The 22,184-nt window shown below is 41.3% G+C and overlaps 1 protein-coding gene across 2 annotated transcripts in view; it reads right to left on the reverse strand.

The window, feature by feature from the left end:
- Positions 1 to 3,154: 3,154 nt before the first annotated feature.
- Positions 3,155 to 22,184, reverse strand: part of F9 (coagulation factor IX) — a 52,562-nt gene continuing 33,532 nt past the window's right edge. For both annotated transcript variants that reach the window (XM_006874974.1, XM_006874973.1), the window contains 4 exons: positions 16,592 to 16,720; positions 14,799 to 15,004; positions 6,771 to 6,885; positions 3,155 to 3,702 (listed from right to left, as the gene is read on the reverse strand). In XM_006874974.1, the coding sequence (XP_006875036.1) occupies positions 3,155 to 3,702; positions 6,771 to 6,885; positions 14,799 to 15,004; positions 16,592 to 16,720 (998 nt within the window). The remainder of the gene's footprint in view (positions 3,703 to 6,770; positions 6,886 to 14,798; positions 15,005 to 16,591; positions 16,721 to 22,184) is intronic.

The raw sequence follows: 22,184 nt of genomic DNA on the forward strand, positions 1-22,184 counted from the left end.
AACCTACCAGCAGACCATGGAAGAAAGATGTGACAGTAGTCTTCTGTACAGGTTGAAGACATGGAAGGTATGCAAGAGCTAAAGGGGATAGAGGTAAATAGTGTTGTATATACAACCTTGGGACAGTGTTCCGTGGGTAGATAGATATACAGAGACCCAGCAAGAGTGGTAGTATACACAGAAATATATGAGTTTGCAAGAGGGTTTTTGTACTCGAGTATTTACCTTTCCTGCAGACACAACTATGAATGTGGTGGAGCATACAGCAGACAAAATGATGATGAAAACTTCTAGATATTATCAGACATCTTAAGGCAATGAGTTTATGGGACTGGGGGCCTCAGGACCCTCGTCTCAGGGGACACCATGGTCAATTGGCATAACATAGTCCACAAGGACAATGGTCTACATCTTACTTTGGTGAGTAGTGTCTGGGACCTTAAAAGCTCATGAACGCCCATCTAAGGTGCAGCTATTAGTCTCTTCATGTGCGGAATGAGAAAGAATGATGAGAACTGAAGAGGCTTGGAATCAATAGGTCCGACAGAGCAATGGGGTATGTGAACATCAGTCTCTATGACTCTGAGACCAGAAGAACGAGATGATGCCTGGCTACCACTACCAACTGCTCTGAAAGGGATCACATTAGAAAGTTCTTGATAGAGCGGCAGAAAATATGGAACAAAACTCAATTATTTTAAAATACAAAACAGGCTTCCTGGCCAGAAAGAGACTGGAGGAACCTGAGATTATGGCCCTCGACCACCCTTCAGGTCTGGAAAGGAATCTACCTTCATGGCCCAATTTTCAGCTAAGCAGTAGATAGGTATAAGGAGGCACAACACACTAGTAAGGTATGTTCACCATGGAATGGTCAGTCATTCAAGATCAAAAGGGAAACATTGACCTAAGGACAATGTTGAGAAGGGATGGAAAGGTGGGCGGAATGCAAATAGGAAGCACAGGGAGGAAGCGGGATAACTGTTGTTACATGGAGGGGATTGTAATCATTGAAATGAAACAAAGTGTAGGATTTGTTGAATATAAAACTGATTATCTTGTTTGTAAACCGTCACTCAATTCACACGAAAAAGATTTTAAGAAAAAAACAGAAATATGTTTTTACAGCCTTGGAAACTCTATAGGTCAATTCAACCATGTCCTCTAAGGTTGGCGTTGGGTTTTTGGTTCAGGAGCATACAGTAATCTCTTCTTGAATATTTGGTGAATAAAAAAATGAAAGAACAGAGCCTCACAGACTATCCAGGTTAGAAGAAAGAGCCTTTGGAAAATACCTAGTCAAAACTCCCTCACTATACAAATAGAGAATTCAAAGCCCCAAATGGGGAGCTACGTATCCAGTGTGATCTCCTAGCTACTTAGAGCCAATTCTGTCCCAAAACACGCCATACATGACCTCATATGAAACCCAGGTGATAGCTGAGCATCAAATTTCAGCCATATTTTCAGTGCACTTTCAGTGTTCTCTTATGAGTGTTCTGTTGAATGTCAAACAATATTTGTAACACTTCTCTGTGGATGATTCAATAAGAAACACTTTTTGGTCATTTTCAAAAGACGTTTATTGACTATTTAAGAGCCTGAAATAAGAAAGGTATTCATAAGGAAATCAGCAACAGCAAGACATGGTTGAGAGTGGGTTGGAAGCAAGGGGAAATAGCAGCTTAGTGGGTTCAAAGTGTTCAGAACATGATTTTGACAGTGGTACCATGTGTAATCAAATACATGGTGACCGATTCATATGAATCAAATGCACAAAAGACTGACCTATGAGCTATAACACCAACTTATTAATTCACAAAGAGAAGTTTAACAAACTGAAGTGTATATATTGGTTGGTCCGAAGATTCTCTCTCTCCAGAAAATCCAATATTTAAAAACTAGTTGTAATCAAAAGTTTGTTTTTTTGTTCGTTTTTTTTTTTTTTTTTTTTTTTGGTGAGCGTGAACATGAAACCAGAACAGGGGGAGTTAGCTGGCTGATCATTATGAGTCTAGTGGACCCTTTTTCAGTATAGGAATATATTGGCTTCTAAAAGCTCGTGGAAAAATTTAATTATCTTTTCATTTCATTTTCCCATGAACTTTTTGAAGCCTCTTCATACTTGTCATGGAGACATGATGATCGTGTTTTCTGGGCAAGTTCTTCTTTAATCCTAGATAATACTCCAGTCCAGGAGATCCACTGATGACATCCATGCAAACTCCGCTAGTACTCAGCTACAGACTGTTCTCCTTCTGACAGGGACAACACAGCTGGGTATATTAGTTAGGCTACAGGCCAGTCTTGTCTTCATGGAACAAAACCTAGTCAGGCCTCCATACCCACACGATGCCAAGGTCTTTCCAGATGGTGCATTGTTTCCATTATATGTGTATGTTAAAATGTAAATCTCTTAAAGGAACTTTCCCCTTCAAGTTCTTTACACACCTTACTTCGTCCCTATGTTCTAGAAAGCAAGTCAGACAAAACTGAAAGCAAGTCAGAGCTAGACAGACAGGTGTAACTATGTGCAGTAGTACAACGGTATGATGTGCCCCTTCTCTCTTTTAATGCCTGCGGGGACAGAGAGAAACTGATTTGGGAGATGGAAAAGATGAAGGACTCAGAAATGAGGTACAGATAAAGAAGTTGTATTTCTGATGAGTTTGGACCTGTCAGCTGCTCCTGTGCTCAGGACATAGGTCCACCTTTGATACCAACCACACTTCTTAATTTATGAGTCTCATGCTAGCCTTGTGAATGGTGTGACAAGATTCGTGGACACAGACCTAATAATTATTGATGTTGTGGTAGAAGAGGAAAGAAAGAACTGGAATGTGGAATGCTACTAAGGAGGAGACTCAGACGAGATGCCACAGTGGAGAGCCAGAGTGCCTGATGGGTAAGGTGGGGAACTTCACTTTCTTGTCAAGGGTCATGATTTCCTACCATCATCTAGTTCCCTAGTGATTCTATCTTCTATTCTACATACTCTAGCGATGTATGTATTCTATGTATCCCTGAAAGGAGCAAAGGCAGTAATTTTAGAATATATATATTTAAATCTAACAAGAGATGGGGAATGATTAATTAGTAAGGGACCCTGGCCATTTTTAATTCAAAATAGGAAGCCAACCTTGCAAATAAATGTTTAAGTGAGCTTTGTTTTTTCTTTAATCCAGTTGACATACCTGGCTACCTTGGTATATATTCCATATTTGCCTTTTAATGCACATTCTTCACCCCAGCTAATAATACCAGTTAAGAAACTGGTCCCTTCCACTTCAGTAACATGGGGTCCCCCGCTGTCTCCTTGGCATGAATCTTTGCCTCCCTCATGGAAGCCAGCACAGAACATGTTATTATAGATGGTAAACTTTGTGGACCGAAGACATGTGGCTCGGTCAACAAGTGGAACTTTGAGGTACTGAAGAATTGAAGCTGGTCTCCCTTTGTTGAAGACTTTCCCCCAGCCGCTCACATAGCCAGACCCGAATCTGAGGAAGATGTTTGTATATTCCTTATTGGCCACACAAATTGGTGTTACGTAGCTGTTCAGTGTTAAGGGTCTGTCCAGTTCCAGAAGGGCAATGTCATGGCTGTACCTGTTGATGGTTGCATTGTAGCTGTGGTGAGGAATAGCACGGATCACATTTCGCTCTTGCTCAGTGTGTTCTATCTCCTCGGTGTTATGCTCACCTATTTAAAAGAAATTTCTATTTTAATCACAGTCTTCCCCACAAAGGGCCCACTTGGTACCGTTGACTTAACTGGCTCCCAAGAGTTTGAATCTTATATTGTGATGATTTGAGTAACACGTAATGAGGGAGAATACATACTTCTTAGATCAAGAAACCATTTAGTGATTATATATTCCTATGTGTTTTGGTGTACATCCACTCCCCCCCCCCAAAAAAAAAACAACAACTCACCAACAACAGAGGGAATAGAAGCAAATACTGTTGAATGATGATGCACGGAGGGGATTGTAATCATTGCATTGAAATGAGTGTAAAACCGATGTTCTCCAATGTAAACTATTACTCAATTCACAATAAAAATTTATAAAACAAAAAAAGAAAGAAACCATTTTAGGATCAAATGGAAGGCATCCCTTCATAGAGATGGGAAGTTCCCTTGGTCACAGGTGATAATGAATCTAGTTATATTCTCTTAGACTTTTCCAATTTCAAGTGTTCAGACTCCTGTTCTGAGCACACATAACAAATTCATTTGATCTTTCCATTAAATGTTGACAGAGGACCTGGCTTTGCCAGGCTCCAGAAATCCAAAGATCCACAGTGACATGTCACTTGCTTTAGGTGGCAATTGAACATACCAATAAATAATTGAACCCCACTGAGATGAGCGCTAAGAAGGCCCACAGAAAGAACCGTGGGGAGATGCCATGCCACTTGAAGATCAACACAAAGTCAAGGAACAGAAGATAAAGAGACAAAAGGCTTTCCCAATCAACAACAGAGGGAGCGAACACCTTCCCCTGGAGCCAACACCCGGATTTTGGACTTTTAACCTACTAAATTGAGATGTTCATGGAAGAAAATGAGAAAGAAGAATGCACAGAACCTTCAACTCTGAGTTTGAGGATTGGAATGAGAACAGCACAGAAAGACAGTTTAAAGAACAAAGAAGAGTGAAGAAAATCAAAGCTGCAAGAAAACAGTCCTAGTGGTCCACATGAGCCTTAACCTCCACGCCCCTGATCCAGAACAACAACGAGATGGTTTCTCGGCTACCGTTGCTGAGCACAATAGGAGGTCCTGGATAGGGATGAGAAAGTAGACTAAAACTCCAAATTCCTGGTAGAAACTGGTGGAGCCATAAAGTTGAGGGCCCTTCGACACCCATAAAGCCCGGAACTGAACTCACCCCTGTGGTTCAACTTTCAGCCAAATGACAGACCTATACGGTGAACAATAATACCTTCCTTAGAACAGTCAACAATATGACATCAAAAGGAACAGAATAAGTACGGGGCTGCTAACTGTAAGGTGAGTGGTTCAGAAACCCTCTATGGGGTCACAATGAGTCAGAACCAACTTGAGGCAGTTAACACCAAAGCTCAGAAGGCAGGAAGGGATAGGGAGAAAGGAGCCATGGAGATGGTAAACACAGGTTAAAAGTGCGGTGTTGCACTGTGGGGATTAGAATCAATGTCACAAAGCAAAGGTGTATGAATTGTTGACCAGAAAACCAATTTGCTCTGTAAACGCTCACCCAAATCACAATAATTTTTTGAAAAGGTTTTTATAAAATCCCTTGATACATGACTTTTCTCTGTGTCTCTTAAATCCTATACAATATCCTCAAAGAAAACGTGCATCTGAAATTCACTTTTCTGTCATATTTGGTTTCACAGTTCCCTCTATATTGTTATTATTATCTTCAGACAGTAATCATAGTCTACATTGAGCCCCTTTCTCTAACAATTCCATTCTTTATATAGTCTTGACCTTTTCTGTGTTATTAATGCTTTAAAACAGGGTTGGGGAACATCCAGCCTTCAGGCTGTATAAGGCCTGTGAAATCATTTGGTGTGGCCCTGCTAAGGCAACTAGAGTTCAGCCATCACATTGTTGTTGTTAGGTGCCACCCAGTTGGTTCCGACCCATTTCGACCCTGTATAAGGTTGCTGAGGAGCAGCTGGTGAGCTTGAACCACCCATCTTGCCGTTCAAACTAACTTTGCAGTCCAGCTCATTAACCCACAGCGCCGCACCAGGTCATCATATTGTTGTTGTTGTGAAGGGCAGTCGAGTCAGTTAATATTAGGGTGAGTTAATTAAATGTTTGACCAAATATAGCAGGCTAATTTTTAAGTTGATAAATTTTGTACGGCCCGTGAACAATGTTACAAATTTTGGCAGACAAAGTTTCCCTACTCCTGCTTTAAAATGATAATAAAGCAATTTTTGTAAGGAAGAACAGTGGGGACTTGAAGGATAGTGTAAGTTGGGTTTTAAAAATATGGCCGTCCCTCTAACACTAGCCTAAGAAGCTCTGGTAGGACATTGGTTACAAATCAGGCTGCTATCTTCAAGGTCAGCAGTTCCAAACTACCAGCTGTTCCACAGCAGAAAGATGAGGCTTTCTGCTCCTGTAAAGATTTACAGCCTGGGAAATCCTGTACAGGGTCTCTATGAATCAGAACCAACTCCACGGCACATAATCACCACCCCCACTTGCCTGATTTATTCAGCAATGATCCTATTGTTGTTTTTAAATGCTGTTTCTGAGGAGCAGCTGGTGGGTTTGAACCACTGACCTTATAGTTAGCAGTCCCATGCTTATCCTACAATGCCACACCAGGACCCCTATTGTTGTTAAATACCGTCAAACCAGTTCCGACCCACAGTGACCCTGTGTACGGTTTCCAAGGAGTGGCTGGTGAGCTTGAACCACCGACCTTGCAGTTCAAACGGCTTTACAGTCTGGCACATTAACCCACAGCGCCACATCAGGACTTCAGTTAGACCTTAGTAAAGAACCACACCAGGACTCCAGTTGTTGTTGTTGTGAAGTGCCATCGAGTCGATTCCGACCCATAGCGACCCTGTATAGGGTTTCCAAGGAGCGGCTGGTGAGCTTGAACTGCCGACCTTGCAGTTCAAGCGGCTTTACAGTCTGGCGCATTAACCCACAGCGCCACACCAGGACTCCAGTTAGAGCTTAGTAAAACATGATATAGCAATCATATGGGAGAGCCAATGATACTGCAGATTAGTGTTATTTTTTTCATCTGTTTACCTGCAATAACTGTAAATGTAACACCAGGTTGGATACAGTGGGCTGCAGTTACGACCCATTTTTCATTTATGATGGAGCCTCCACAGAAAGCTTCATTTTTATCTTTCAAAAGAACCTGTGAAAACATAATGAAGAATCTTACTACGTAATATATTTGATCTAGAATAAAATAAACACATGCCGTGTTTAAAGGAGAGGGCAAAATGTTGGCTTCTAGGTACTGTCAGAAATGGAGAGTTTTCTGGAAAATGTCAGCTTTGCAAATGAATGAGTGTTTCTGGAGCACAGTCAAAAACGCCATTTCTATAACTGCCTTAAAGGGAACATGCTGGAGGAGAGCCAGGGAGAGGTCCGGCTGAAGCAAATGTGAGAAACCGGCTTCTTTGGCTGATTTGGGACCTTTGATTCATTTTCCAGGTGAGTCAGGTTCTCAGATGGGATGGCTGCTTTCATGGAGATACGTGAGGTGCTTTAAGAGGCCCAAGGACATGAGTTTTCAAGATCAAAACTGATTACTGAGTCTCCTGTCCCTGCAGGAGAAAATTGCCTTGCTATATGTCCAGTCCATCTTGACTCTGGTGACCCCCTGTGTATCAGAGTAGAACTGTGCTCCATAGGGGCACAATGACTGAGTTTTTCAAGACTCCACTGTGTGGACTAGGGTTTCTAACCTTTCAGTGTGCAGCCAAGTGTGTTACCTATTTGTATTATCCAGAGACTGCGGCTTTTTCTGGGAGGTCTCTCCAGCCCTTTGCAAACTGGACTGTTACAAAATGAGACCTAAGACCTCCTGGAGGATTATGCTTATGGTTTTCAGGCGGTGACCAATGCCACAACTCACGCACACCTTCCATTCTCCCTTACTCATATTTGAACTTCGTCAGGCGGGGTCTGTAGGCTGCTTTTGTTCTAAAAGGTTTGTGAGTTTTGCTTCATGGGCCAAATGGACACAGTCATTTAGGTGCTGCATTGAGCTTGGGCGTTATTAGAGAGGAGACTGATCCATTTTTCCCTCTATATGTTCATTTGCATGAACAGAGTGAACAGCAAATGGTTTCACCATCTCAATGTCTAGGTCCCCTGGAGAATTTCATTTCCAGTACAGGCAGGGACCTTGATCCATCTCTTCAGGAAGAAAGCTGAGAAGTGTGAACACTAGAGGGCACACTCAACATTTGCGAGAGTTCACTTGAGTTGTGTGAACTGATTTTGCCCTGGGCACCAACCCAGCATGAGAAAAGGGGTTGTCAATTCCTGTAAGTGTGGGTCAGAGAAAGTCTTTAGGGCCTGTTCTTTGAAGGTTCTTTTTGTCCTGAATTCAATTTGCTCTACACCAACATCGTCCTAGACACTGAAGCCCTCACTTAGTGCTTTGTACGTAGACACTATGGGGTTGACTCATTTCAAGCCTCTGACCACTTTCTCTACACTCTAGTGCCTTCGACTTGTTGCTTTGTACTTTGAACAGTCTTAAAAATATATGCAGCAGTGTGGCAAGACCTGGGGGCTCTTGGCCCCAGAGTCATTGACATAGCAACAGAGGACTAGAGGGGTGAGTGAAGCATCCAGCTGATAAGAAGAGAGGGCATATGCATAAGAACACCCACACTTGCAGATAATACCCACTTGACCTGGCTTCAATGACTGGATGATCAGAGCTCAACTAGAAGAAGAAAGAGAAACAAAAAAAGAGTAATCTGATACAATTTGATGAACTTGACCTACACCTATGGATGCAGTAGTTCAAAAGAGGGAACAAATCTTTACAGCAAGGATCATTCCCACCCCCTCCATACACAGAGTAGACAGGGATGGACAACTTGGACATTAGCTACCCAAAGTGGGGGGCTACAAAGGTAAGAAGTGACTGGCTTACAAGCTTTCAAGAGGGAGCCTAGATCCAGAGGGTATGGAGGAAGGTAGAATCTCTACTGAGTAGTATCCAATCTGTCTAGGCGGGGCTGATGAAAGGAGATGCGGATAGGTCTCTTGTGATACTAGAATAATTGCTATGAAGACTGATTGTGAGGGTTGTAAATGTAAAAGACGTTTTGTAGCAAAAGGAGGGGAGTCTAGACTTTGCAGTCTAGGAGCAGAGGCCCCTGGGACCATCAAGGGAGAAGAGTGGAATGCAGGACCCTACCCAGAGAAGCAGTGATGCCAGAGATGGAGGCAGAGATGGAGCGGCTGGGGGCTTTAGACCCAGAGACTGAGAGGGGCTGTGTGTTGATGACTGGGGGGCAGGCTTGCAGGGTATACCCTTTGGTTGGTTGATGATGCATGGAGGGGATTGTAACCACGGCAATGTAATGATATATGATAGGATGAATGTAAAGCTAATGTTGTCCCATGTAAACTGTCACATAATTCACAATAAAACATATATATATATATATATATATGTGTGTGTGTGCAAACCCGTAGAATAAGATAATAAATACCTGTGTATTCACTACCAAGACTCTACAGTCATCCTACATTCTTGAAATTCAAATGTTGTCAATATTTTATATTCATCATAACTTATAAATATTGAATATTTATAACACCTAATAAAGTGATATTAATATCTACATTTTATACATTAGTAAACTAAGTTATCGAGACACACACTAACCCTCCTGAGGTTATTTAATGGAGAAACTAGGATCTGCTTGATCCTATAATCCATGCTCCTAACCACTTAGTATTTTTCCAAGTGGGGTCTGTATACCAATGGCAGTAGAATCACCTAGGATGCTTGTAAAATACAGATTTGGGGGCTCTTCCAGGTTTAACTAATCAGAATATTTGGTGGCTGTTCCTGGGCAATTGATAATCTCCAGAATACTCTCATTGTTGTTGTGCCCATTGACTGAGTTAGTCCCCAAGACTATGTATGGTCCCAAGCCTTCCAACCCAGTATCTAGGTAGTATCCATAACGTTGCCTCCTGTGTGGTTTATTATACTTATGAATACACAGGGTACTTAAAAATGGAATTAAGATACTGGAATTTTTCCATGAACTTTTTGAAGCCCCCTCATATACATTACACATACGTCGTTGTTGTTGTATGCTATTAAGTTGGTTCCGACTCATAGCCACTCTGTATAGGGTTTCTGAGGAGCGACTGGTGGGTGATCCTACAGCAGCACATGTGGAGCCCATTTACAAAATACAAATACCAAAATAAAAGAATTAAGAATTATAAGATGAATTTTGCCATTGAGCCAGTTCCGACTCATTGTAACCCTGTATAGGATTTCTGAACAACGGCTAGTGGGTTTGAACCTCTGACCTTGTGGCTAGCATCCCAGTGCTTATCCTACAGTACCATTCCAGGACTCCATAAGAGAAATAGAAAGGCACATATGAGTATATGGGTATGCGTGTACAGGTGTATCTGTAGGCATATGTATACCAATAAATGCCTATATGGGTGGTGCTGTAGGATAAGCCCTCGACCTCATGATCGGTTTGAACTGCTAGGTTGGTAGTTCACACTCACAAGCTGTTCCTCAGAAGCCCTATACAGGGTGGTTATGAGTCGGAACCAGCTCGACGGCACACAACAACAACATATAAGGTAACATATATGTGGGGGACTTTAAAAAGTTTATGGAAAAACTCCAGTATCTTAATTACATTAAGGAGCTCTGGTAGTTTAGTGGTTATGAATCGGGCTGAGAACCTTAAGGTCAGCAGTTCAAAACTATCAGCTGTTCCGTGGGATAAAGATGAGGCTTTCTCCTCCCGTAAAGATTTACAGCCTCGGAAACCCTGTACAGGATCGCTATGAGTCGGAACTGACTCCACAGCACATGACCACCACCACCATATAGTCATAAGTATATATAGGAGGCACAGTTATAGGTAATACCTGGATACAGCCAAATACCCTAGGGATAGAATTATTGGGTTAGAAGGCTTGGGACCATAGTCTTGTGGAATAACTCAGTCAGTTGGCACAACTTACTTCATAAAGTCAGTGTTGTACAACCTAGTTAAGATAAAACTATTGGTCTCTATTTATCTGAAACAAAAGAGAATGAAGGAAACCATAGACGTAAAGAAGAAACTAAAAGCCCACATAAACCATAGTCTCTTCTACCTGAGACCAGAAAGACTAGATGGTGGCTACCACTACCAACCATTCTGATGAGAGACACAACAGAAGGTTCTGAATATAAAGGGAGAAAAGTGTCGAAAAATCAAATTCTTATTGGACAGACAGAAACTAGAGGAACCCTGGAGACTACCACCCTAAGATACCCTTTGAACTTGGCAACCACAAAGCACTGGATCAAATGTGGGACCCTTGTAAGCATAAGCTCATGAGGTTGGCCATGACATCATTACTCCAGTTTCTTGAACAGATGTATTGGAAGTGGTCAAGGGGGGAATGTTATGTGACGATCCTAAGGCTTTCCATGATCTCTTCCAGATATCCTGGAACCGATTGTGTTGTTTTTTGTAGTTAAGTCTTACTGAGTTGGTTCTGACTCATAGCAACCCTGTTCCTCTGGCCACTGTGTAGGGGGGATCTAGCCATCTCTCAGCTTAGTGGGTTATAAGAAGGACAGACTGTGTGACATCAAAGCCCCCAGGCACAGAGACCTTGATGTAGCTAGTCTGACTTCTGCTAAAGACTTTTCGCTTAGGACTTCAACTGCTTTCTGGTGGGTGGCTAAGAAACATGGTTGTATTCGATTAACCCTGAATAGCACTCTTGATCAACTACTGATTGGTGGTGGTGGTGGTGGTAGTGGGCCATGGAGTTGGTTCTGACTCAGAGTGACCCTGTATAGCATTCCAAGGCTGTAAATCTTTAAGGGGAGTCCTGGTGTGGCACAGTGGGTTAATGCACTGGACTACAAAGTCAGCTTGAACTGCAAGGTTGGAGTTCACGCTCACCAGCTGCTGCTCGAAAATCCTGTACAGAGTTGCTATGGGTTGGAACCGACTCGATGGCACTTAACAAAAACCTTTACAGGAGCAGAAAGCCTCATCTTTCTCCCGCAGAACAGCCGGTAGTTTCGAACTGCTGAGCTTGAGGTTAGCAGCCCGACTCATAACCACTATGCTACCAGAACTCCTTAGATACACTACCAGGGCTCCTGAATTACTGTTTAGTATTAGAAATTTTAGCAAACACCTTTGGTAGAAAAAAGCCCTAAAGTATATTTGCATTTAACGCTAGACATCACTTGGTTTGGGGGTGTTTGCTTGGCTACCTCAGGATCACAACTCTCTAAATATTAGCTGTTTGTGGGGATGAGCTGTCTGCTGGGCCAAGGACAAGGTCTTTCATTTTGGTGAATGATGGGGAAATGGGAAAGCGTAAGTTCTGAGCAAGGCGTTTGAGTTCTGACCTGTCTGGGAGTTTCATAGCTGTCACATCCCAACAAGGAGCCTGTTTTCTCTCTTTCTCACACAAAACACACTCACTCACACACACACACACACACATACACACGTATTTTACTGGACTGTTGTTAAGTGCCATTGAGTCAGTTCTGACTCATCGCGACCCTGTATAGGGTTTCCAAGGTGGGTTTGAACCACAGTCCTTGAGGAGCAAACCTACCTTGTGGTTGAGTGCTTATCCTACAGTGCACTGGGCTAACCCAACCCACTGCCAGTGAGTCAACTTTGACTCATAGGGACCCTGTTGGACAGAGCAGAACTGTTCCTTCGGGTTTCTGAGACTAAATCTTCATAGAAACAAGCAGCCTTATCTTTCTCCCAAGGAGTGGCTGGTGGGTTTGTTAGTAGCCCACTGTTTATCACACAGCACTGCCAGGGCTCCTTCCCTTGGATAAAGGAGAATGCAAAACAAACAAACACACCAACTAAAACCCTGCGGATCTCAATGGTCCAGTCCATAGGCAGTCATTGGATGGTGCAGGACAGAAAACTGACTTATCCAAACAAAACAACCCCCTATCTTTACACATCTGTTCTTGGTGCTCTTCATCGAAAAAGTCAGTCCAGAGCAATAGCTGCTGCCCTGTTGTTTTCTTCTTAAGCTTTTAACTTGAACCTGACCTTTCTCTGAGCTTTCAGTACAGCCCCTACTTTCTCCCCTCCCCCAGCTTTCCAATACAACTTTCACTGTTTGCATACTCTTGCTCTCTCTCCTGTACAAACCAAACTCGTGTCTGCACTATTTGTACAAGTAAGTGTGTAGCTTGTTATGTCAACAGGTGTGATTAGACCATCCCTTGGGCTACTTTCCTGGGCACTGGAAGAATGCTCACTGTAGTTTTTTAATAATTAACTAGACTAGTCGTATAAATATATTGCATCAAGCAATCTTAGAGCATAAAGAAAAATAGTCTAAATATTGTGTCCAAATTAGCTGTGTGGGGCAAATTGAGATTACATAGGCCATGATTTTATTTTTCCTAATGGGTACTTTGGACTCCTGTTGTGGCACTGTAGGATCAGCACTGGACTTTGAACCACAAGGTTAGCAGTTCAAACCCATCCGCTGCTCCTCAGAACCCCTATACAGAGTCGCTATGAATCAGATCTGACCTGACAGCACTTAGCAACAACAACCACAAGAACAAATTGACACTGTATCATTGGAGCTAAAAATACTAGAGGGTTCCAATCCTCAGGAACCCTATACTGGGTCACTATGAGCCGGAACTGACTCAATGGCACCTAACAACAAACAACAAAAAAAATCGGTTCCAGGATATCTGGAAGAGATAACTTAAAACCTTAGGATCTTCATGTAACATTCCCCCGTACTCCCCCTCCCCCCCCATGAAAGTTCATACATTCATTGTTGTTGTTAGGTGCCATCGAGTCGGTACCGACCCATAGCGACCTTATGCACAGCAGAACGAAACACTGCCTGATCCTGGGCCAACCTCACTACTGTTGCCACACTTAAGTCCATCAATACCACCACTTGGCCAATCCATCTCATTGGGGGTCTTCCTCTTTTTCTCTGACCCTCTACCTTACCAAACATGATATCCTTCTCCAGTGACTGGTCCCTCATACATTCATACATAGGATAAATTAACATGCTGTCTGCTTGCCACTCACTCATGTGTGTCTGAACTGAATGGAAAGGATTGAATTTGTGCAGGCAGATACAGTATACAGGGCAGGCGCTTTGGCAAATACTTTTAAGGATATGTTCAGGCTGAGACTGGGAAAATGATAAAAGATTTTAAAGACTGGGGAAATGATAAGCCAAGCAATGGAGTCCTGGTGTGGCGCTGTGGGCTAATGCGTCACATTGCAAAGTCGTTTGAACTGCAAGGTCAGTGGTTCAAGCTCACCAGCTCCTCCTTGGAAACCCCATACCAGGTCTATATGGGTCGGAATTGACTCTACGGCACTTAACAACAACAATAACAACAAGCCAAGAATAGAATCTGGAATAGACAGACTGCTTCTTTAGATACTTTCTGTAGGTTATAAATGGCCAAATATTGGCAATTGCATATGATACAACTTAATAAAAATGCTAAAGAAAATTTAACCATTTGGCTTCCATTGTATTCCTGTGTTCTTGTTTTGTTTTTCAATCTAGTAGAATAATCTTCACATAATTAAATGTAGAGCAAATACTATAGAACTGAGGCTCATGATAAAACAAAAAGACCAAGACAGGGTGCAGGCAGGTCCTAATCCAAATCAGTAAAGTGACGAAAGCTTGTAGTCTGTGCATGTTCAGAATTGTCAGATGGCAGGAAAATTCCCTTTTCAGCTGTTGACAAAGGTGATCTGGGAAGCGTAAGTAGTACCCTGACCCCAAGTACCTGTGACCTCACTTCCAGACCTTTCTGAACAATCGATAATCTGCAATCTTGATGTGCTGTTTCCTTGGTGCCAAAGTCTTATTGACCTTGCATGATGCCTGTCATTGGACTTCCCACCAGCTGCCCATCCGTGGAGGCTTCCCATTATACGCTTCCCTCACTCCCGTAGGTCTATCTAGTGTCCTATCCTCAGTCTCCCATCTGGGCCAGTCCTCCACCAGCTGAACTCCAGTTTTGACATAACCATCAGTATAGAGTACCTGCCAGGGGAATTGACCTGGTTTGGCGTTTTCTCCACCAACAACCCGAGTGAAGTCTGTATATGATAAAGTGCTTTGAGTGACATTATCCCAAATTGTTTCTGCTTCAGTAGAATTTTCATAGTCTACATTGGAAAAGATAGTCTCAGCCCGGGTGAGCTTCTGGGATGTTTGTGAGATGGAAACTCTTCCACATGGAAATGGCACTAGGAAAAAAAAAAAAAAAAAAAAATTAGTATTCTAATTTAGATAGATCATTGTGATTCAGTTGCTTGGCTGTAAAATAGTAACCATAAAATTACTAATATGTTTACCAGAGCCACATCCACCCAAGACCTGCTCATCTTTTTACCATTGGTTGGTTTATTTCCTGAATAAAAGGAAGCATCTACTGATACGTTGGGGTCTACTAGAGAGGAAATTTGTAGTCAAGCAAAGTCACCTCATATTTCCTTTTCATCTCTCTTTTTTTCCTAGCCACATTCCTTATAACAGACATTTCTATAGCAACCAGCTGCGGCAAAGTATCATGAAGACTGCATGGGGTTGGGAAAACAGGAAATTAGTTCAAAATACTTATGTGTAAATATAAATCATGAACAATAGCTAGAGAAAAGGAACTATTACCATTGAAAGGCAGATAGGCTTATTTTGGGTTTGGTCTACTTAATCTGCTAAAGCATGAAGCTATATGCAAACATAGCACAATATTTGGAGAACGGGTCTCAATTCCTTTTTCTCTTACAACACAGAAGGGTTTCTAAGGATTTGGCCCTGTGTCATTCTGTCTACCCTGGCAATTTGGTTTTAAAGGATACAGTCATTATTTCCCATCTTTCCAAGGTAGGCTAGCATTCAGGAAGGTTAGAAGGGCAGGCAAGCATCTTCCTGCAGCATGTATATTTCTGGCTTCTAGTCCTTTAATTTCCTCTGCCTGGTACATTGCTGAGATAGGTATTGAACCCAGTTACAGAGGAATGGCCCATGACTTCATGTACCAATATAATTAGATACCAGGCTTTGGAAATGTAAAAGAAATGCCAGCTGGGTTATTTCAGATAGGTCTCTCACTTATCAAACAGAATTGATCATGCAACATGTACTTTTTTTTTTTTTTATCAAAATTTCTACTGCTTTCATTTTCAGAGAAGAGCCATCTGAGGGTGGAGTGGCAATGTTCCGAACGTGTGGATTGATGATGCTGATCAGCCTGGCAGAACATAAAACATTGTTGGCACCAATCTGACATCAACCATGTAAACTCAGCCTGAAACTCAAGGAAATGAAACAATTTTCTCACAGCAAACCAGCCAGTTCCTGAGAGATTTGTGCTCAAAATTCACCAACGTTGAACTCAGTCAATCAGGTGTGGATCTTTTATGGCACAATATTATTACACTAATTTGACTTGATGAATTACAAAGACATATGAGGGTGCTTCAAAGTGATCTTGGGAAAATTCCATCATCTTCTAATTCCAATTTTTCCACTCTTTGAACCCCCCTCATATACAGTCATGAAAACCAGGTCTTTGTGATATCAAAATCAGAGAGAAAATAAACTGGCTAGGTTTAAAAGAATTCAGGCTGTAGATAATTCCAGAAATTATCTTGAGAATCAAGTTGCAATTTGGGGGATAAATTTGTCCAATTTAAGCTACTGAGTTTTTCTATGATTTCAAACGGAAGTACATACAAGCCAGGATTAAAATGATGTTGGCTAGATGAAATCCTGAAGGTTTGAATATAGATTGGGAGAGTGTTTGTAAAGGTTTTAAAAACTTAGATTTCAACCTGCTGGTACACAGGATGTTTGGTCTTCTGCAAGTTGGTATCCTGCAGTACAGGAACAAATGACCTTGTTACCAGCAGCTTTATGACAAAACTGCTTGCACTTGCCATTCTTAATGCTGCATGTTACATCTGAAAGAAAACAAAGTCAATAGTAATAGCTTCACTTCACTTGAATTTCTAAAGCATTTTTCAGTTGACAAAGCAACACCTTCCTGAGATTCTTCACATTTCGCTTTATTCTCCCATTTATTGTTACCATTCTAGCAAGAATCCACCTTCTTTTCCACCTTGAAAACAGACTCAAATGAGCCATCAGGCCTAACCTCTGACACATATAAGATTCCATTTCACCCCTATTATTCTATTAAGGGAGTTCTGGTGTGGCACTGTGGGCTAATGTGCTCACCTGCAAAGTTGGTTTAAACTGCAAGGTCGGGAGTTCAAGTATACTAGCTGCTCCTCAGAAACCCTATACAGGGGTGCTATGGGTTGGAACTGACTCGACAGCACTTAACAACGACAACAACATACTATTGAGAAGTCCTAGTGTGGCACTGTAGGGATAAATACTGGACTTCAAGGTTGGTTTGAACCACTAAGTTGGTGGTTCAAGCCCGCCCACCAGCCATTCCTCTGAAACCCTACTCCAGATTGGCTATGAGTCAGAACTGACTCAGTAGCAGTTAACAATAACAACAACTCATACTATTAAAGACCTTTTAGGAGTTTTCATCTAAATCCTATTCTTTTTTTCATTGATGTTGTTGTTAAGTGCCGTCAAGTCGGTTCCGACTCATAGTGACCCTTTATAGCATTTCCAAGGAGCTGCTGGTGAGTTTAAACCACTGACCTTGTGGTTTAAACTGACTTTTCGGTCCAGGGCTTTATCCCACAGTACCACACCTACTTTACTCATTAGTCCTATTTGCTCCTGGGGAATGCTGGTGTGGTGCTATACGATAAGCACTGGACTGCGAGGTCAGTTTGAACAGCAAGGTTGGTGGCTCAGACTCACCAATCAACCCTCAGAATTCCTAACTTGACGGCACATAACAACAACAACATTTGCCCCGGTATATTAGGTTGTTGTTGTTATGTGCCATCGAATCGGTTCCACTCATACCTACACTGTATGGTGGTTATGTGCTATGGAGTCGGTTCCGACTCAGGGTGACCCTGTATAGGGTTTCCGAGGTTGTAAATCTTTACGGTAGCAGAAAGCCTCATCTTTCTCCCACTCTGACCCTATATGGGGTTTCCAAAAAAAACAGCTTGTGGGTTTGAACCACCAACCTTGTGGTTAGCAGTTCGGTGCTGATCCTACAGTGCCACATCAGGTACATTAGGAGACCCTGATGATTAGACTCCAGCAGACTCACTCAATACACCTCCACATATTAAACCAGAGTGATAGTTCCTAGTTGCCTACACAGTCTATTCCTAATACATCACGTGTTTTAGCTCTTATCTTCCCCATCCTTGTACTTGTGATTTTTCCTTTACTTCATGTATCAAGACAATGAAGCCTGATATTCTGGCCCCTAAGCCAATGCTCTGGTAGTGTAATGGTTACGAGTCGGGCTGCTAACCTCAAGGTCAGCAGTTCGAAACTATCAACCATTCTGCAGGAGAAAGATGAGGCTTTCTGCTCCTGTAAAGCTTTACAGCCTCAGAAACCCTATACAGGGTTGCTATGAGTCAGAACTGACTACACGGCACAAAACCGCCACCACCACCACCACCACCACCACCACCAAGCTAATGCTGGCATGGCGCTGTAGGGTAATGCACTGGACTCAAGGTCGGTTTGAACCACAGGGTCAGAAGTTCAAACTCACCAGTTGCTCCTCAGAAACGCTATACAGGGTCGTTATGAGTCAGAACCGAGTCGATGGCCCTTAACAACAACAACAACAACAACAACAACAAAGCCAATGTTTACTCTGAATCCTAGTAGCAGATCTGTTGTTGTTGTTGTTAAGGGCCAACCGTTGCAACACCCATTCATCATAACTGGTCAACTAACTTTTATTCTTTATTTTAGAATTATTTGCATTCTCATATCAATTGCCAGCACAATGGAAAACAAACTCTTAAAATGAGGGGTCTTTGTGGTATAACTATTACGCTGGTCTTGTAAACCATATTGGAAAAAAAATTTTCCCTAGGACATCAAGAAAAGAGTCAATCACCCCACAATAACCTAAGCTGATATTCTTATGAAACTAATTTTTGATGATTTAGCATTTTATAATTAATTTATTATCAATATTATCAAGTACATCATTAGTATGTTCATAATTTTCTATATTATATACTTAGTGCATATATGTATTTCCCCATATACCATCGTTAATAGTTAATCTTATATTACCCATACATACTTAGTGCATATATGGATTTCCCCATATACCATTGTTAATATTTAACAATACATATGTGTAATCAAGCATTAAACATATTACTCATGCATACAAGTAAGAACATCTGATCTATGCTAATAGACATCAACATCAGTTATTCACTATTAATTCATATAACCAAGACTTTTTCTTCCAGCATAAACTCTATCTCATACATAAGACATCATTTACCTTAATCGTACATAGCACATCTCTGAAATCAGTCTTTATCACCAAGTCTATAACAACCCTTATCTTTCATTGATCAACAAGCTTCCAGAAACCAGCACCTGCTTGTGAAGTACCTTCTTTTCCAGGCCCATAATTTGTGGGGTTTATAAACTGAAACTTTATCAGACATCTGGTCCTTTCCTTAGGACCATCTCACCTAAAATCGCCCACATGCAGGATCAAACATAAGCTGGAGTCATGCATGACAAGGAACTTGAAAGCCTAGAGCTGTGAGTACAAAGGGGTGAAATAAAACTTTCAATAAGGCATAAATATGATGGCAGTAATATACTTGGTTTGGAGTCATACCAAATATGTGGACATTGTACTTTCAGTAAACCAAGGACTACAAGGAAAAAAACAAGAACTGTTTATTGAACTGTATGTTTAAAAAAGTACACATAACAAAAGTGGTCTGAATTTTAATAAAGTGAATGCACAATTTTTATGGCTGGAAACATGTCCCAAAAAGGTCCTAACCACACCTATACCTGTGAATGTGACCCTGTGTAGGAGTAGGACTTTTCTTATGTTAATGAGGTCATGTCAAATAGTAGGAGATCCTAAACCCCATCCTTCTGAGAGGTCTCTAATAAAAAGGGCAGAATAGACACACACACACACACACACACACAAACACACACGGGGAGGACAGCTTTCTTGTGTTGACAAGCAGATACAAGCCCAGAAACTCTGAAAGACACAAAGAAGGCCCTGCTCCTAGAGGCAAGACCCTGAATTTGGTCTTCTGTCGTCCAGTTGGTTCCAACTCATAGCAACCCTCTGCACAACAGAATGAAACACTGTCCCATCCTGCGCCATCCTCACTATTGGTGTTACGTTTGAGTCCATTGCTGCTATCATTGTGTCAGGCCATTCTGTTGGGGATCTTCCTCTTTTTCATTGATCTTCCACTTTTCCAAACATGATGTCCTATTCCAGGGACTGGTCCCTCCTGATAACATGTGCAAGGTATAAGAGGCAAAGTGTCACCATCCTGGCTTCTAAGGAGTATTCTGGCTATACTCCTTTCAACCCAGACTTGTTTGTTCTTCTGGAAATCCATGGTACTTTCAATATTCTTCAACACCAGAACACAAATGCATCAATTAATCTACAGTCTTCCTTATTCATTGTCCAACTTTCACATGGCTATAAGGCAATTGAAAATATGGCTTGGGTCAGGCACACCTTAGTCCTCAAACTGACATCTTTGCTTTTGAACACTTTAAAGAGGTCTTGTGCAGCAGATTTGCCCAATGCAATATGTAGTTTGATTTCTTGACTGCTGCTTCCATGACTGTTGATTGGGGAGCCAAGGAAATTGAACTCTTTGACAACTTCAATCTCTTCTCCATTTATCATGATGTTGTTTATTAGTGTAATTGTGAAGATTTTTGTTGTATTTACAATGAGGTGAATCCATGCTTAAGACTGTAGTATTTGATCTTCATCAGTAAGTATTTCAAGTCCTCTTCACTTTCAGCAAGCAAGGTTATATCATCTGCATATTGAAGGTTGCTAATGTCTCTTCTTCTAATCCTAATGCCACATTCTTCTTCAAATAATTCAGTTTCTCAAATTATTTTCTCAGCATACAGATTGAATAAGTATGGTGAAAAGATACAACCCTGGCGCACAACTTTCCTGATTTTAAACTATTCAATATCCCTTTGTTCTGTCCGATCAACTACCTCTTGGTCTAGGTGTAGGCTCCTCATGAGCACAATTTAGTATTGAGAAATACTCATTTCTTTGCAATGTTATCTTAGTTTGTTATGATCCACATAGTCAAATGCCTTTGCATAGTAAATAAAGCACAGGTAAACCTCTTTCTGGTAATATTTGCTTTCAGCCAAGATCCATCTGACGTCAGCAATGATATTCCTTCTTCCACATCTCTTTCTGTATCCAGCTTGAATATCTGCCAACTCCCCATCGATATAACATTGCAATCGTTTTAAAATTTTCTTCTGAAAATTTTTACTTGCGTGTGATATTAATGATACTGTTCAATGATTTCTGCAATCTGTTGGGTCACCTTTCTTTGGACTGCCACAAATATGGCTCTCTTCCAATTGGTTGGCCAGGTAGTTGTCTTCCATATGTCTTGACATAGATGAATGAACAACCTTTAGTGCTTCCTCAGTTTGTTGAAACATTTCCATCTGTATTCTGTCAATTCCTGAACCCTTGGTTTTCGACAAAATCTTCAGTACAGTGCAGGTTCTTGATCATATAGTACCTCTTGAAATGACTGAACAATAACCAATTTTTTTTTTTTTTTGGTACAGTGCCTGCATATTCCTTCTTTTGATGCTTTATGCATCATTCCATATTTTATTCATAGAATCCTTCAGTACTGTATCTTGAGGCTTAAATTTTTCCAGCTTGAGATATGCTGTGTTCTTCCCTATAGATTTTCTAATTCCATGTCTTTGTACATTTCATTATAATACTTGTCTTTGTCTCCTCGATCTGCCCTTTAAAATGTTCTTTTCAGCTCTTCATCTTCTTCCATTTGCTTTAGCTTTCTGTACACTGGAAAGCAAGTTTAAGAGTCTCTTCTGATATCCACTTTTGTCTTTCTTTCTTGTCTTTTTAATAACCTTTTGCTTTCCTCATGTATGTTCTTGATGTCATCACACAACTCTTCTGGTCTTTTGTCATTAGTGTCTAATGCATCAAATCTGTTCTTGAAATGGTCTCTAAATTCAAGTGGGATAGACTCAAGGTCATATTTTGGCTTTTGTGGACTTGTTTGGATTTTCTTCAGCTTCAGCCCGAACTTGCATATGAACAATTGATCTGTTCCATAGTCTGTCACTTGCATTGTTTTGGATTCCACCATCTCTTTCCATAAATGTAGCTGATTTGATTCGATATGGTGAGATCCATGTGTATTGTCGCCTTTTATGATGTTTAAAAATAATTGCTTTCACATTGTTTTATTGTGTATT

The sequence above is a fragment of the Chrysochloris asiatica genome, unplaced genomic scaffold, assembly GCF_000296735.1.
Source record: "Chrysochloris asiatica unplaced genomic scaffold, ChrAsi1.0 scaffold00308, whole genome shotgun sequence".
In the NCBI taxonomy this organism is placed as follows: Eukaryota; Metazoa; Chordata; class Mammalia; order Afrosoricida; family Chrysochloridae; genus Chrysochloris; species Chrysochloris asiatica.